The sequence below is a fragment of the Mustelus asterias genome, chromosome 3 (assembly GCF_964213995.1).
Source record: "Mustelus asterias chromosome 3, sMusAst1.hap1.1, whole genome shotgun sequence".
Lineage (NCBI taxonomy): Eukaryota > Metazoa > Chordata > Chondrichthyes > Carcharhiniformes > Triakidae > Mustelus > Mustelus asterias.
Genome location: NC_135803.1, coordinates 41427340 through 41443970, shown reverse-complemented (window position 1 = coordinate 41443970; position 16631 = coordinate 41427340). Strand labels below are relative to the sequence as shown.

General features: G+C 41.0%; 1 protein-coding gene across 1 annotated transcript in view; it reads left to right on the top strand.

Annotated features, from left to right (window-relative positions):
• The window catches only part of usp13 (ubiquitin specific peptidase 13), a 94463-nt gene that overhangs the window by 54886 nt on the left and 22946 nt on the right, over positions 1-16631 (top strand). The window contains exons 11-17 of the mRNA XM_078207944.1: positions 3321-3446; positions 5544-5697; positions 6944-7118; positions 11468-11556; positions 12339-12461; positions 15680-15706; positions 16249-16392. Coding sequence (XP_078064070.1) covers positions 3321-3446; positions 5544-5697; positions 6944-7118; positions 11468-11556; positions 12339-12461; positions 15680-15706; positions 16249-16392 — 838 coding nt within the window. The remainder of the gene's footprint in view (positions 1-3320; positions 3447-5543; positions 5698-6943; positions 7119-11467; positions 11557-12338; positions 12462-15679; positions 15707-16248; positions 16393-16631) is intronic.

Below are 16631 nucleotides of genomic sequence, written 5' to 3'. Positions count from 1 at the left end.
ATGTCTTTGGTATGTGAATTCCGCTGAATCCAAAAAGCCCACTGGGATGAGTGACGCAGACTATCTGAGAGGGATACCGGCATAATTACTGGGATCACTTTCTGACAGATTTTTAAGGGCCTTTAGCCCTTATGGAGGTTAAAAATAGTTTGATATCTGGCAGAATTCTCACTCTAATGCTTCTCTTAATTACAAACAGATCACTTCCACAAATATTTTAATTGGAAAGCTTTAAGTCACGATGCCATTTGAGTTCTTATTGTTCTGTATATATTTCCACACTGAACACGCTGAGATATCATGTTTGCCGTGAACCAGACTATTTGTTTGGAGGTTTTGGATTGATTGAAATGACACTTTCTCCCTTGTGCAGGGATGTAGAATTTAATTGATGGTTGTTGCTGCCAGTTTTATAGTTCTGTTTTTGTTGATTTTTGATTGTCTTAACCTATCTGAACTGAACTAATGAAGATTTATAGAAATGTAAAGAAACACTGAACGCTGTGAGTGATAATTTAGCAACGGACGTTTGTAAAGTTTCTGGGAATAAAACATTTGTGATGAACAGTAGTTGTCGGGAGAAACTGGCAATGTATAATGAATCGCAAAGGAAATATTGGTGCCAAGCATAGTGAATGAAAATACTTTTTTGACCATGGGCATTGTAACTTTAAGCTGCTTTAACTCGGTGTACCAAGTTTTGTTTAATATAACTGCACATTTAATAAGAAACTTAAGTTTGTGCTTATTGCCAAGCTTGAGTTGAATAAAACTGTAATTTAATCGCTGTATGTTGGAGTCCTGAGGAGGTAATTTCGCTCTGCTACACTTTGGAATTAATTCAGGCCTTGACACTTGATTTATATTCATAGTTTATCATCGATGCCAGATGATTTATGCTTCAAATCGATGCTAAATCTGTGGAGTGCGATTGCACACTGAATTTAATCTTTTGACATTAACAGTTATATGAACATGAGCATGGCCACTCCACCCTCTACAAAGGGTTGGGTGCTTGTTTCGATTCCCATTTCCCTTTTCTCTGACAACATAGCCTGGGTTTTAACCCCGAGGCGAGTTATGTGCACTGGGGTTGTTGTGAGGTTGGGAACCCTAGAAGCATGGATTTCCTGACTGTCTTTCAGAGTTGAGCCGCCTGATAACTTTAAATGGGATTGCCAGGCTGGGGGTGCTTTTGGTCGGGAAGCCTGCTTTACTGGGGCCTAGAGTAGGTAAGTGAGAGAGATTGTGGGACAGCAAGAGGATCATAGGGGAAGGGGAGTAAGATCGTGGGAAGGCCTAGATGGAGGATTGGAAAGGGGATTGATGGTGTTTTGTGAGTGGGTGGAGTGGGGTGGGATGGAGTGGGGAGTGACGGTGGTCAGGAGGGTCTCTGATGGTTTGGGGAAACATACAGATTGAAAAGGTTGGGTTACTATCTTGCTTGTTGCACTTGAAGAAACTCTTCTGCTCCTCCTGGCCCAAAGATAGTCCTGGAAAGGGACTTAGCTCATGGATTCCACCTTTCTCTATCTCCTTTCAGCTGCTGAGTTCCCTGAGGCCCAGGAACCCCTGTCACTGTGGTTAAAAATAGAGCGACTGTCAAAATGAAGGCACGCAGCCTCATTATAATATTTTAAATGACCAATCCACTTCCCATGAGCAGGTTGGTCAGATAACCCTTGTCCTATCTCTATTACAATCAAGAGAGATTTAAGTGGATTGAATTTCCAATTCAGTTTTCTTGTGTTTTAACCTCTGACACAACACCAAGTCATTTTCTTTGGGGAGTTTAGATTCAGTGTACTGATTGCTGCACTCATCCAAAACGTTAACCAATGTTTCTGAATATCTACATTGATGGGTTTGTCTCCTGGATGAAATCCCTGTTCTGGAGTTCTAAATTGAACACCAAAAATGTTTTTTAAGTTTATTTATTAGTGTCACAAGTAGGCTTACATTAACACTGCAATGAAGTTACTGTAACAATCCCCTAGTCGCCACACTCTGGCACCTGTTCAGGCACACTGAGGGAAAATTTAGCTTGGTCAATGCACCTAACCAGCACAGCTTTCAGACTGGAAGGAAACCAGAGCACCCGGAGGAAACCCACGCAGATATGGGGAGAACTTGTAGACACCGCACAGACAGTGACCCAAACTGGGAATCAAACCCGGGTCCCTGGCGCTGTGAGGCAACAGTGCTGACCACTGTGCTAGCATAAATGTGCAACAAATGCTGAGGTTATTTTCCCAATACAGCATAGGCACCAATAAAGAATGGTTTATTTATGTAAATGAGACATAGCAAATGTGTACGCAGTAACAGTTAAGGTAGCCAGATGGTTCCAATTTGAATTAATTTGACTTGCAAATAATTTGTAAATTTTAACACTCCACACATGTCTACTCAAACTGGATGGTTAATTACTTCATAATTTCTCCTGACCTTTTAATTTTTGATTTTGTTTTGCATATTTTATTTAGGCTCAATTCTCTTTAGTCTTAAGTCCCATTGTTTTAATCTCTGCCCGCCTCAGGGAGCAGAGCATGTGGGCATTTAAAATCGCCTTTGGTTATTTAACGCAGCAATCCTCAACCTGCTGGTCCACTTGGAATAAGGTATATATTTTTTCTTTTATTCATTATTGGGATGTGGACATCACTGACAGGTTCAGCATTTGTTGTCCTTCCGTTATTTCCCCTGAACTGAATGGCTTGTTCGGCCATTTCAGGGGGGGCAGTTAAGAGTCCAGCATCGTGGATCTGGAGTCACATGTAGGCCAGACCAGGTAAGGATGGCAGAAAGACACCAGTGAACCAGATGGGTTTTTACAACAGTCAATGATAGTTTTGTGGTCACCTTTTACTGAGATTAGCTTTATATTCCAAATGAATTAATTTAATTCAAGTTCTGCAGCTGCCATAGTGGGATATGAACCCATGTCCCCATAAAATGATGAAACCTTTGCATTGAAGGAGAAAGTCAAAAATAATGTTTGTGTACCTTTTTTTGCATTTCTCATGTGGAGGTAACTTTTAAAGTCCATTCTTAATATGCAAATTACTAAGGTTTAGCTAGACAAAAGGTTTAGCTAGACAAAGGTCAACCAGTGGGCAAGGCAGTTCAGGTGTGTAAGTCTCAATTTACTGCACTGAAATATCTCTGAGCCGTAGGAACAGGTGTAACCACTTGAGCCTGTTCCACCATTCAGTTAGACCATTGCTGATCTATATCTCTGCTTCATTTGCCTTCCTTTATTTCATACTGCTAAGATTTGACAAAGTGACCAGTTTTTGACCCTGTTTTGTCACTTGCAGCCTCACCCACAAGGGATGATGCCCAGAATGTTTAAAGCTTTAGTTGGAAAAGGACATCCAGAATTTTCATCAAATCGACAGCAAGACGCACTAGAATTCTTCTTGCACTTGATCAACCTTGTAACTGTAAGTCATTAACCGGCAACAGTAACTTGTCCTTTCTCAAACATTGATCTAGTAGATTTGGTGTGGTTGCTCCCGGCCCTATTCCTGATGGATAGCTCTACTAAACAAATAGAGGATAGAATCTGTTACTGAGCAACATACAGGGTGGTATTTTACGGTCTCGCTCGTCCCGAACCATTGAATCCCACCCAAGGTCAACGGATCTTTCCTTGATCCGCCCCTCACCCGCTCCGATTCCCGTAGTGAGCAGGGCGGTAAAATTCCGGGCATAATGCCAATGATACAAAAGCAAAATGCTGTGGATGCTGGAAATCTGGAATAGAAACAGAAAATGCTGGAAAAGCTCAGCAGTTCTGGCAGCATCTGTGGAGACAGAAACAGAGTTAAAGTTTCGAGTCCATATGACTTCTTCAGAAAAAATGTCAACTTTATCTGTAAGACTGTTTTTAGTTTAGTTACCATACAATAATTCAATCTTGAATGTTTATTCCATTAGCCCTTCGAGAAACTGGAGCTAGAACAAACTTCCAATCTCGTAGAAAGTGTGGTTTATCAGTTTCATGTTGTCTTCATAGGGCTTTCTGTTCCTTATTGAGATCTTCAAGATTTCTTGGAAAAAACATTGAAATGGAAAACATTTTGATTTAAAATTAACTTTCAAAGTATGCCCCTTGATTTTGGACACAACATGTAATTGAAAAGGAACACACTACTTAGATGAAGTGTCAACTATTTTGAAGAGTGACAGCATTATTTTCTTGAAAAAGAAAGAACAATTGTACTAATGTTTTAATCAAGCCCGTGTTAACTGTGCCAGGGGGTCATCAATGTGGGCGCAAAATCCAGAGAGAATTCGAAAACATGAATCTCACCGCCCTCGCCAGTGGAGTAACTCCTGGATGGTGTGGAGCGGAGCCGGGATCTCCTATACCCGCGTTCCCACAGACATCCATCCACTGAGATCACCACCCCACCTGGGAAGCAGTGACTCACATAGCGAATGCCAGCTCGCTGCAGAAGAGGTCAGGGCAACAGGGCCACAAAAAGATGAATGACCTTCTTCGCGCAGCCTGATATTCCCTTTGGAGGTGAGGTTGCCAGGTTCATGTTTATGTCAAGCTGTTGTAAATACTGGAACCTGCTGAAAAACGCTGTGGGAGCCCGGGAACCTCATTTTAATACGTTAGCACATCATTAGAGAGCACTCACTCTGGGTCTTCCCCCTCACTGTTTATTCAGCAGGTGCCGGTATTTACAACAGCTTGACATAAACATAGAACTGGCAACCTCACCTCCAAAGGGAATATCGGGCTGTGCAAAGAAGGTCATTCACCTTCTTGCGGCCCTATTGCCCTGTCCTTTTCTGCAGCGAGCTGGCATCCGCTATATGGGTCACTGCTTCCCAGGTGAAGTAGTGACCTCAGTGGATGGACGTCTGCTGGAATGCAGGTATAGGACATCCTGGCTCTGCTCCACACCACACAGGAGTTTTGTCAGGGCTCCCTCGGAGAATTTTGGCACTGGCTTCCTGGCAGCCATTCCCCTGACTGGATAATGGAGGAAACACTTGCGTTATATGGAGAAATCAGAGAAGCTGGGATTGTTCTCCTTTATAGCAGAGGAGGTTTAGTGGAGGCCAGGTATTCCAAATTGAGCGTTTTCATAGAGCAAATAGGGAGGAATTGTTTTCTAAGTGGGTTAGTAACCAGCAGCCATGTATTTAAAGTAACTAGCAAAAGAATTAGAGGAGAAATTAGGATTTATTTTTCTGGAGTGGGTTGTTAAGATCTGGAGTGGTGATGGAAACAGATTCCGTAGGAACGTTCAAAAGGCAGTTTAACATGCACTTGAAAAGAACTAATTTGCAGGGCCATAGGGAGAAAACCTGAGATGTAGGACTAACTTGGACAGTCTTTTCAAAGCTGGTACAACATGATGGACCAAATGGCCTCCTGTGCTGTGAGGTTCAATGATTCTAATTTAAAAGAAAATCTGTAATGCTTGGATTAGGAATTTCCCTCCACTTAGATGTGCTGCTGACTCTTTTGAAAATAGTCTGTTTAATTCAATGCTCTTATGAACCCCTGTGTATCCCAGAGAAACAACAATGGCTCAGATGATCCCAGTGAAGTCTTTCGTTTTATGGTAGAAGACCGGGTCCAGTGTTGCCAGTCCAGGAAAGTAAAGTACAAACAGAGAGTTGACTATATCATGCAACTTCCCGTTGTCCGCGAGGCTGCTAGTAACAAAGGTATGTATATCCTGGTGCTTCTAACAAACATAGGGGAATGTAAAGGTAAACTCGAGGGGCTGTAAATGACTGAAGGATTCTCTATTCCCTAAACTCATAAGGTGCCAAATAATTTACTAAGTATTGCATTTTGTTATTGAAAAGATCTGGGACAAAATTGATTCTGATTTTGTTTTTAGAAAGACATTTAACAATTTAAAACTGGAAAAAATTTGAATTTTATGTGAATTTTTGTTTAACATGGATCTAATTTCTGAGCATGTTAGAAAATAAGAAGGATGTCTGTGCAAAAGCATCTGTCAGCCAGTTTAAACTGCAGAATACTGTGCGTGTTATGTAATACAGCCATCCTGTTGTGCTAATGGTGGTGTAGGGTGCTGATGGGATTAATAATGTCCAGTTGCTCCATAACCTGAATTTACACTAATCCATAACTGACCACTGAAAGAAGTGCACAAACCACACAAAGGACTGTCATATATGCAGGTACATTTTCCCTGTGGGCAGTACTGGGTTCCCCCTCTGACTCTCCAATGACATCTAAAACCCACAGTGGAGGAACAAGAACATGACAATTGTTGTACCCTTCTGTAATTTAAAACAACAAAGCAGGCCATCCCTGGTCGTAATTTCATACAATAAAAATACGGGAAAATTCATACAATAGTGCGGTAGCACAGTGGTTAGCACTGCTGCCTCACAGCGCCAGGGACCCGGGTTCAATTCCCAGTTTGGGTCACTGTCTGTGCGGAGTCTGCACATTCTCCCCATCTCTGCATGGGTTTCCCCGGATGCCCCAGTTTCGTCCCACAGCCCAGAAGATGAGCTAGTTAGATGCATTGACCATGCTAAATTCTCCCTCAGTGTACCCGAACAGGTGCTGGAGTGTGGCAACTCGGGGATTTTCACAGTGACTTCATTGCAGTGTTAATGTAAGTCTACTTGTGACAATAAATAAATAAACTTAATTTTAAAAAAGTCACTGTATTTCATGCGTGCATGAAGAATGTTGCAATAGTTTATCACAATAATTGAAAATGCATAACTTTACTTTGAGAGAGCTTGTCTTGAAAAACATTTGCACTTGTGAAACTGAATGGTATTAGGAGTTCTTCTGGTTATGTTCTTAATCCTAAGGAGAATATCTCTAATTACTATATAAGCAATAAATAACATTATTTGTGAATGTTTTATGGAATGTAATTCTTCAGTACCAGTTTTAAAAAGCTGTAATGTTGTTCTCCAGAGGAACTCTTAGCGTATGAAATGAGGAGGAGAGAGGCTGAGATAGCAAAGAGGCCTTTACGAGAGGTTGTCCGTGCCAAGGTCCCTTTCAGTGCCTGTCTCCAAGCTTTTCAAGAGCCAGAAAATGTCACTGACTTCTGGAGCAGTGCACTCCAAGCAAAGTCAGCAGCAGTAAAGTAAGTGGGAAGTTGGTTGTATTATTCTTGGTACTCGTTTATGAAGTAAATTATCTTCCTATGCCAGAGGAAAGAAAAGTTCCCTGATCATACTTGTATGCGAACAATGTAAATTTGTTTTCCAGTTCTCGGCTGGAGTTTTCCAGCCCTTCACACCGGCAGGATCTTCCGGTCCCGCCATTGTGAATGGACTTTTCAATGGCTCACCACCGGCCCTGCCGCTGCGGGGCTGGAAACCTCCGGCCCTTATCCAATAGCCAATTACTTTAACAAACACTTTTCCCAGGCTGGTTTGATTGTAACACAGTATTGCTAAAGATCACAGGTACTATTACTCTTAACTGTGTAATTACCAGCAAATGAAAAATGGGCCTGAGCATTGTTTGCTCAGAAGAAATGGTTCTTCCAGAAAACTAGAACTAAGGGGGGAATGTTACCAAAAAACGGCAGAGTGTTGATTCGGGTGAGAAAACCTGCATGTTTCTCAAGTCAATTTTCTCTCCAAATTCTAACACACTCAGTCAAAAAAGTGTTTCATTCTGTCATGCGGGAGGGAGGGGCCCTCAACATGTCGGCAACGCCCGGTTGCACCGAGATCGGAGTGCCATATTTAAAGGGCTCCTCGATCAGAACATGAATAAATTTCCCCCACAGTCCACCATGGAAGTCTCAGAGGCTCCCGCCCCACCCCCGATCAGAGGTGGCACTTCTCCCCCCCTCTCCCCCAACCCCCTCAAATTATGCCCCTCTTCCACCCTTACATCCACACCCCTCCCTTCCCCCAATGGCCATTGTCGACATCCCCTGCTCCTCCGTCGACTTCTGGCCCACAACCAATACATGGGAATCTGAGGGGAAATTCGGAGAGGAGAAAATCTGGCAGTGGGAAGTAGAGAAGTATTAACTGATAAGGAAGATATATCAAGGGAGTAATATCGAGGTAAATAGAATACTTGACGAGTTTGATAGAACTAGAGGGGATTATAGCCAGCCATTAGTTGGGGTCAGAGTAAGGGGGAAAGTAAAAAAACCTAAATCAAGATTAACATTCATGTATGTAAATGCATGGACTGTGGTTAATAAGATTGGTGATCTACAGAGACAGGTTGACAAATGGGACAATGATTTTATGATGGAGATCTGGCTCAAAGAAGGGTAGGACTGGGAGTTAAATTCTCCTGGGTCCAAGATGTTTAGGAGAGACAAGAAAGGAAGAAAAGGTAGGGGAAGGGGTGTGGAGTGGTATTAAAAATGGTATTTAAGTGATTGATCGGTGTAGTATATAGACCATCAACTCATGAAAGGGATGTAGGGAAACAAAATGGCAAAGAAATTACAGAGAGGCGCAATAGTGGAGCAAGTTGATCTTCTGCAGCAGTATGTTTCTGGTCCAACAAGGGGGCAGGCATTGTTTGACCTGATTCTGGGGAATGAGTTGGCCCAAGAAGATCTAATATCAGTGAGAGAACATTTAGTGGACGGTGACAATTGTATTAGGTTTAGGTTGGCCGTGGAAAAATACAAGATGCAATCCAGAGTGGGGATAATTAATTAGGGGAAAGCCGGCTTTGATGGAATGAGAATGCATCTGAATGAAGTGAGTTGGAATCAAATGTTGGTGGAAAAGACAGTGGCTGAACAATGGGCCACCTTCAAAGGGATAACATAGCAGGCAATGTCAAGATATATTCCCTTGAAGGGGAAAAATAGCACAAACAAATTTGGAACACTCTGGATGGTGAGAAAGATAGAGGTGAAGATGAAAAGGAAGAAGTATGAATATGACAGATGTCAGGTAGAAAATGCAAAGGAAATCAGGCTGAATATAGAGGGCCAGAGGGGAAGTGAAAAAGCTAATCAGAAAAACAAGGAGAGAGCATGAAAAGCGACTAGCAGCTAACATAAAAGGGAATCCCAAGGTTTTCTATAAGCATGTAAATAATGAATGGATGGTATACGAACAGGTAAGGCCGATTAGGGATAAAAAAGGAGACTAGTAAGTGGAGGCAAAAGTAGCAGCTATATTAAACGCGTCACCTGTATCTGCATTTACAAAGGAAGAGGATGCTATCCAGGCCAAGGTGAGAGAGTACATTCTGGTGCACTGGAGGAATTTACAATTGAGAAGAAGGTGTTAGAAAGGCTATCTTTACTTAAAATTGATAAGGCACCAGGACCGGATGAGATGCATTCACAGATACAGAGGGAAGTGAGAGTGGAAATTTCAAAGGCACTGGTGATAATCTTCCAGTCTTCCTTAGACACAGGGCTGATGCCAGAGGCATGGAGAATTGTGGATGTTATACCCTTGTTCAAAAAGGGGGTCTAAGGATAATGCTGGCAACTATAGACCAAACAGTCTGACTTTAGTGGTAAGGAAACTTCTGGAAACTATAGATCAGGGCAAAATCAATAGTCATTTAGATAGGTGCAGGATAATTAAGGAAAGCCAGCGTGGATTCATTCAAGGAAAACCATGTTTAACTAGCTGTTGTTTGTTGAGATTGTAACAGGGAAGGTTCATAAGGGTAATACTGTTGATGTGGTGTATATGGATTTTCAGAAGGCATTTGATACAGTGTTGCACAACAAACTTGTGAGCAAAATTCTAACTCCTGGATAAAATGGAAAGTAGGCATTTGGATAAGGAATTGGCTGAGTGACAGGAGACAGAGTGCAGTGATAAATGGTTGTTTTCAGATTGGAGGAAGGTTTGTTGTGGAGTTCCCTAGGGGTTATTGTTGGGACCTTTGCTCTTCCTGATTTATATTAATGACCTAGATGGTAGTGTGCAAGGCATGATTTCAAAATTTGCAAATGATAGGACGATTGGAAACATTGTCAACTGTGATGAGGATAGTCTTGAATTCCAAAAGGATTTAGACACATTGGGCAGACAAGTGGCAGATGAAGGTCAAGTGTGTGATGATTCATTTTATCAGGAAGAATATGGTGAGACAGTATAAAACAAAGGGACAAACTCTTAAAGAGGTGCAAGAACAAATGGACTTTGGTGTATATGTATATAAGTCATTGAAGGTGGCAGGGCATGTTGAGAGAGTAGTCAATCAAGCATACAGTATCCTAGGTGTTATTTTAGGTGCATTGAGAACATGAGTAAGGAGGTCATGTTGAACTTGTAAAAAGTACTAGTTAGACTTCATCTGAAATGCTGCATCCAGTCCTGGGAACCATACTTGAGGAAATATGTGAGACATTGAAGAGAGTGAAGATGAGATTCAGAAGAATGATTTCATGGATAAACAAGTATAGATTTGAGGATGGATTGAACAGGTTGGGCCTGTTTTCCTTGCAGAAAAGGAGGATTAGAGGAAACTTGATAGAAATATTCAAGATCCTGAGACATAGGCACAGAGTAAATAGTGAGAAATTGTTCCTTCTCAAGAGTACATCAAGAACTAAAGGACACAGATTTAAAGTAATGGGCAGAAGGAGTAGAAGTGATGTGAGGAATTTTGTTTTCACCCAGAGGGTGGTTGGAGTCTGGAACAAACTTCATGAAAGGGTGGATTGGGGAATTCAAAAGGGAATTGGATTGCTATCTGAAAAGAAAGAATGTGCAAGGTTATGGGGATACGGCATGGGACTGGGATTAGTAGCATGCCCTTTCAGCAAGCCAATGCAGACTCAGTCTCCTTCTGCACCATAAAGTTTCTGTGATTCTGTGAAACTCAGCCCAAGTTTTCATAATAAAATTCCATTGCACAGCTGTTTGAATAAACCCTACAGAGCTGAAAACAAGAGACTTTGAAGTTGACTAAACAGATGCTTAGCCAACTGTTCAGATTTTTCAAACCCTCAACAGATGTCCGAACTTTAATGTAAAAATTAAAGCACAGGGTCCAGATGACAATATCTCATTCTCGATACTGTTGAATGCATAAAAGTTCTTTAGCCAGTGGAGAAAGTAGTCAAATGCATCTGAATACCAAAACAATGCTGGTTAATTTAATTGTTGCTTACATTTTAAGTACATAGCCCTATGATTAATTACTGCATTCAAGACATATTTATCATGCAGCAGTAATTCTAACATGTGAAGTTGGTCACATCTTTTAAACTTACCTGTTGAAAGGTTCCCAACTCCACAACAGGCTTCCCCCAAGGTTCACAAACCGACTAACCTGACATGTTTCACATAGGGTTTAGAAACACCCCACTTTGCTGACTCCAGGATATTCAAAATTGAGTTAGACATTTAAATTACTGAACTCTACGTCACTTTGAGTACACGTAAGGTCCTGACCACCATGTTTCCTGCATCAGTCAAAATGTCGGCCAGCGGGAATAAGCTAGGAAATTTAAATCTTTATTTTTTTAATTTACAGAACAATCCACTTTGCTTCATTTCCTGAATATTTGGTTATTCAAGTAAAGAAATTTACCTTTGGTATAGACTGGGTACCAAAGAAACTAGGTAAGCACAATTATATTTTTATCAAGGTACTCATTTTGTACTCAAAATAATGTCACGGTGAGCTGCCCTGGTGGCTAAATGGATGAACACACTGTAAGTTGTAGTACTGGAAGGTCTCAGTTTTAGTCTTGGTTTGTACTAAGTTAGGTGATTTCTGTCATAAGAAAATAAAACCACTGCAATTGCTTTCACTATCTCCCTACCATGGAGTTGAGTGGCTTGCTGGGCCATTTCAGAGGACATTTAAGAGTCAACCACGATGCTGTGGGTCTGGAGTCACATGTAGGCCAGATCAGGTAAGGACAACAATTTTCCTTCCCTAAAGGACATTATATTGGATGTTTCTTTATGGCAATCTGGTAGTCTCATGGTGGCCATTATTAACACTAACTTAAAGCACAGTTAGTTAAAATTGTAGAATTTAATCTCTGCTGCGTTCACCTGTGATCACATTTATATAGATGTGTTAGGTGACTCTAGCACCTATATATAAAATGCATATCAAATGATGTAAAGAATCTGGAAAATAGTCCTTTTTACATCTATTTAGAATATCATTTAACAACAGTGATAACCCGTCATGACTGTGCTGTCTTTCATGTGTTGCTACCAGGAATTGATTAATAAAGTCAAAAAGCAAAATACTCTAGTTTTAACCACCAACTATTGTTAGTTGTTGCTGTTCAGTTCTCTTGAACTTGAAAAAATGACTGCTTCTTTCAAATCATGTATCCTGTAATACATACTGCACTTCTACAGTAGCTCTCTGCATTGTGCTTCAGATGTCTCCATAGATATGCCAGATCTTCTCGATATCTCCCATCTAAGAGCAACGGGTTTACAGTCTGGAGAGGAGGAACTTCCTGATATTTCCCCACCCATTATGATGCCTGATCGACCCAAAGGTGATTCATTCTCTAATAATTTATCTAATCCTTCTAATTGCAAATATTGTCTCCTTTTTTTATAATTTGCTTATACTTTTGAGAAAGAGATTTATATGCATTTTTGCAGCAAAGATTAATATCATCTAGGACAAAGTGCAGTATTGACTATTGCAACCTGATGTAAGGTTTTTCTTTACTCTTATAAGATAGAAAAGGCTTGGCAGTCAATGTTTGAGTTCAATTCCATCGCATTAAAAACTGTAATAAATTCTTATTCCAAGGGCAGTTTTTACAGGTTTGGGTTTTATAAGATAAAACTATGTTTGAAGCTGCATGTTAGAAAATGGATCAACACTAAATGTATCATGAAACTCCCCACGGACACAAGTTCAGTTTTTTAAAAAGGGTCTACAAATGAATACATAAAAGGCAACAGAAGATCCAAAACCAGATATGGAACTATACTAAAGGAATGAATACAAAGTATAATAATCTTGATCATTTTGGGCTAAGAAAGCTGATACTGATATGAAAGAAGGGCGGCACAGTGGCTTAGTGGTTAGCACTGCTGCCTGATAGGGACCCGGGTTCAATTCTGGCCTTGGGTCATTGTCTGGGTGGAGTTTTCACATTCTCCCCGTGTCTGCATGGGTTTCCTCCGGGTGCACCAATTTTCTCCCACAGTCCAAAGATGTGCGGATTAGGTTGATTCTTTCGGGGCATTAGCAGGGTAAATACATGGGGTTACAGGGATAGGGCCTAGGTGGGATTGTTGTCTGTGCAGGCTTGATGGGCTTAATGGCCTCCTTCTGCACTTAGTGATCCTATGATTCTAAATTTGTTCTAACTCGTGTCATGTTCCCATATATTATGATACTTCCGTCAATACTTTATAGTTCTAAAATCCAAAAAAACCTACAATAAAATGACTGCTCAAGGATCACCTGCCTTCTCTTGTGGATTGAAACACTTCCCCGTCTCAAGAAAGAATAGAAGGAACTTTCCAGACTGATGTTGACTCAATGGCCGGAATTCTCCGGCTGTTCACGCCAGTGGGATTCTCTGGTCCCGCGGCAGCGCATCCCTGCCTGTGGGTTTCCCGCCGGCATGAGGTGATGTCAGTGGGGATTCCCATTGACAGCGACGGGGCCAGAGAATCCCACCACTCACAAATGCGTCACCTCCCGCCGGCAGGAAACACGCGGCTGGGAGGCTGGAGAATCTCACCCCATGCCTTTTCCTGAAACTAATTCAAAGGGATAATTTCAAATTGAATGGGTCATTCAGATACAGACATGAGCTGTCTCAAACTCTCAAAGAATGTAAATCACCACACAGCGTGTATAATCAAGCTTGCCACCCACCTTATTTGGAAAAGGACTTTGGACTCGTAACAGGTCACATACTGAGACAGCCATGTTTATTGCCTACTTTTAAAACAGCAAGTTCTGGGGACAGCCATCAAACCAGCTGCATGTTAAATAAGTAGCCAAGATAATAAAGAAATCTACCTTGAAAGTGGGAGAGAGACTTTTCCCTCCAACCTGTTTCAACTTCAAGTTCACCTGAGAAACAACCTCCTGCAAAGTTAACCAGAAGAGGCTTACTGAAAATCCACTGCTTTACTAGACTTTCACTTCAAACAAAGCACCAACTCCTCTAAGAAACTACAGGCCTGCGGCAAAAGAGATTGAGATGATCATAAATTGTAATTGTATTATTTTATTCCTTCATCTTTATCTAATCTTTGCGTGAGTGATTATGTGGGTGAGTCAAGTGAGTGGGACCTGTTTTTTTTTCAAACCTCCAGGGTGTGTGTATGACAATAAATAATAACCTTCCTAATTTTTAAATTCACTTTTAAACTTACTGTGGGAATGATTTAAATTGGGACGATCACTCGGAGGGTAAGAAAACACACCTCTCACATATAAAACACAATGATCCCAGCCAGTCAAAAAAACCATAAAATCAGTCCCTGACATCATTATTAAAACTCATTCTACAGACACTTTTTTATTTTACCAAGATTTTTGCAGTTGCAACACTTAGAGCAAAGAAATATACCTGATATCAAGAGGTGATGTAAATTTTTTGAAATACAATGAAACTTGGTTTCAGTGACCACTAATTATTTGAGGAACAGTACTGCTGGTCACTTTGTATTTAAAGTATCTTCTAATGGAAACATTGCAGTTGCATGTTGCCTGAATCTTGTGCATGGCTTTCCTCATCTTCTTACCTGCCAAAGTCCTGGCTGCCTGCGTGAAAAATACACCAATTTCTGGAGAACTGAGCTTGTGCAACAGTGGGTATGGAGTTCCTGCTTTGGTTCCTGACAAGAATCTGGACATGTGTTACAGCCAAAATCGTGCCTGTTTTGAGGAATATTTTCTTTCTCGAGGTTCCGTTCACTTTTATTTTCATATTGCAAATGTAAACTCTCCCATGAACCCGCACTTTGAAACATAATTCTGAAAAATAATTTGCTTTAAAGGACTGTTTATGCTCAGTTGCTGAATATATTCGGTACAGAGATCAATAGATTTCTGGACACTAAGGGAATCAAGTGAATCAAAGGATATGAAGATAGGGTGGGAAAGTGGAGTTGGAAGTGCGGGATCAGTCATGATCTTATTGAACAGTGGAGCAGCTCATGTCCTGTGTGGCCTAATCCTGCTGTTTTCTTGTCTACATAATTCAGCATTTTAAAATATCATTCCACTACCTTTGGCTAACACAATTTTAAATTGTTGAATATTGCTTTACAAAAGATATACAGAGTTGTTTGCTAGTTATATTCAGGTACAATGTCATTTTCTAAGTAAATTAAGAAAATCACATTCAAAAGATTTTAAATGGTCCCATAGCATCATTGAGCCGGAAAAAACAGTTTATTTATTAGTCACAAGAAGGCTTACATTAACACTGCAATGAAGTTACTGTGAAATTACCCTAGTCGCCACACTCCGGCACCTGTTCGGGTCAATGCACCTGACCAGCACATCTTTCAGACTGTGGGAGGAAACCGGAGCACCCAGAGGAAAACATGCAGATTCCACACAGACAGTGACCCAAGCCGGGAATCGAACCTGGGTCCCTGGCGCTGTGAGGCGGCAGTGCTAACCACTGTGCCACCGTGCCGCCCCTGAAAGTGTTTTTGAGGGAATTGAACGGGAGGAGATCAAAGCGACTGGGAAATGGAAGTAAAATAATGATTTGTTTTTATCTTCCAGGCAGTCTGCTGAACCATTTCATGGAGTGTACGTATCAATTTTATTCTCCTGTTTTAGAAAATGTACTTGTGATTTTATTTTAGCCAATTAGAGGAGTGCTTTCTGCTTTAACCCCCACATTTCAATTTTCACACAAACTGCCCTCGTGTTTCTATTTAAAAATACTTTCTATAAATATGTGGTATGTATTATGCATCAAATCTTAAAGCGTACTATTACTTCAAGTTAGTTTGCAAAGCTCTGCTGCCAGTTTGATTAATCCTTTCCTTACAATAATAGTGAGGAATGTGTATAAGCCAACCATTCTTCCCGTGAATGTAATTCTAGTCCAGGTATAATTTGTATATTATTTGATCTTAATTGTGGACATTGCCTAGTTTGTAATATTCTACAAATGATCAGCACAAATCTTTCAATCGTTGAACATCAAACACTGGCACTATTTGGAGCATTTCTTATTTGCATGTGCAGACATTGGGCTTTCCTGTGTATTGCTACATTGATGGCACCCCTGAAAACACCGGGTTTGCCATTATAGCCATTGTCCGTTTTTGTTCCCTTTTCTACAGCTCCTGACATTGATGAATCAGCAGTGATGCAGCTGGCTGAGATGGGTTTTCCACTAGAGGCGTGTCGGAAAGCCGTGTACTACACAGGAAACCTGGGGGCTGAGTTAGCCTTTAACTGGATCATAGCACACATGGAAGAACCTGGTAAGCTTAGAAGCCAGCTTTGACAAAGGGTCATCTGGACTCGAAACGTCAGCTCTTTTCTCTCCTTACAGATGCTGCCAGACCTGCTGAGATTTTCCAGCATTTTCTCTTAAGCTTCAAAGTCAGGTAGCCAATATGTGAGAGCAAATGCTTTCAGGTTTTCTGATGAACCGTGTAATGGTAAATTCAGTTTAAGTGTTTCAGTGAGATGCTTAGTAATACTGATGGACCAGCTTATT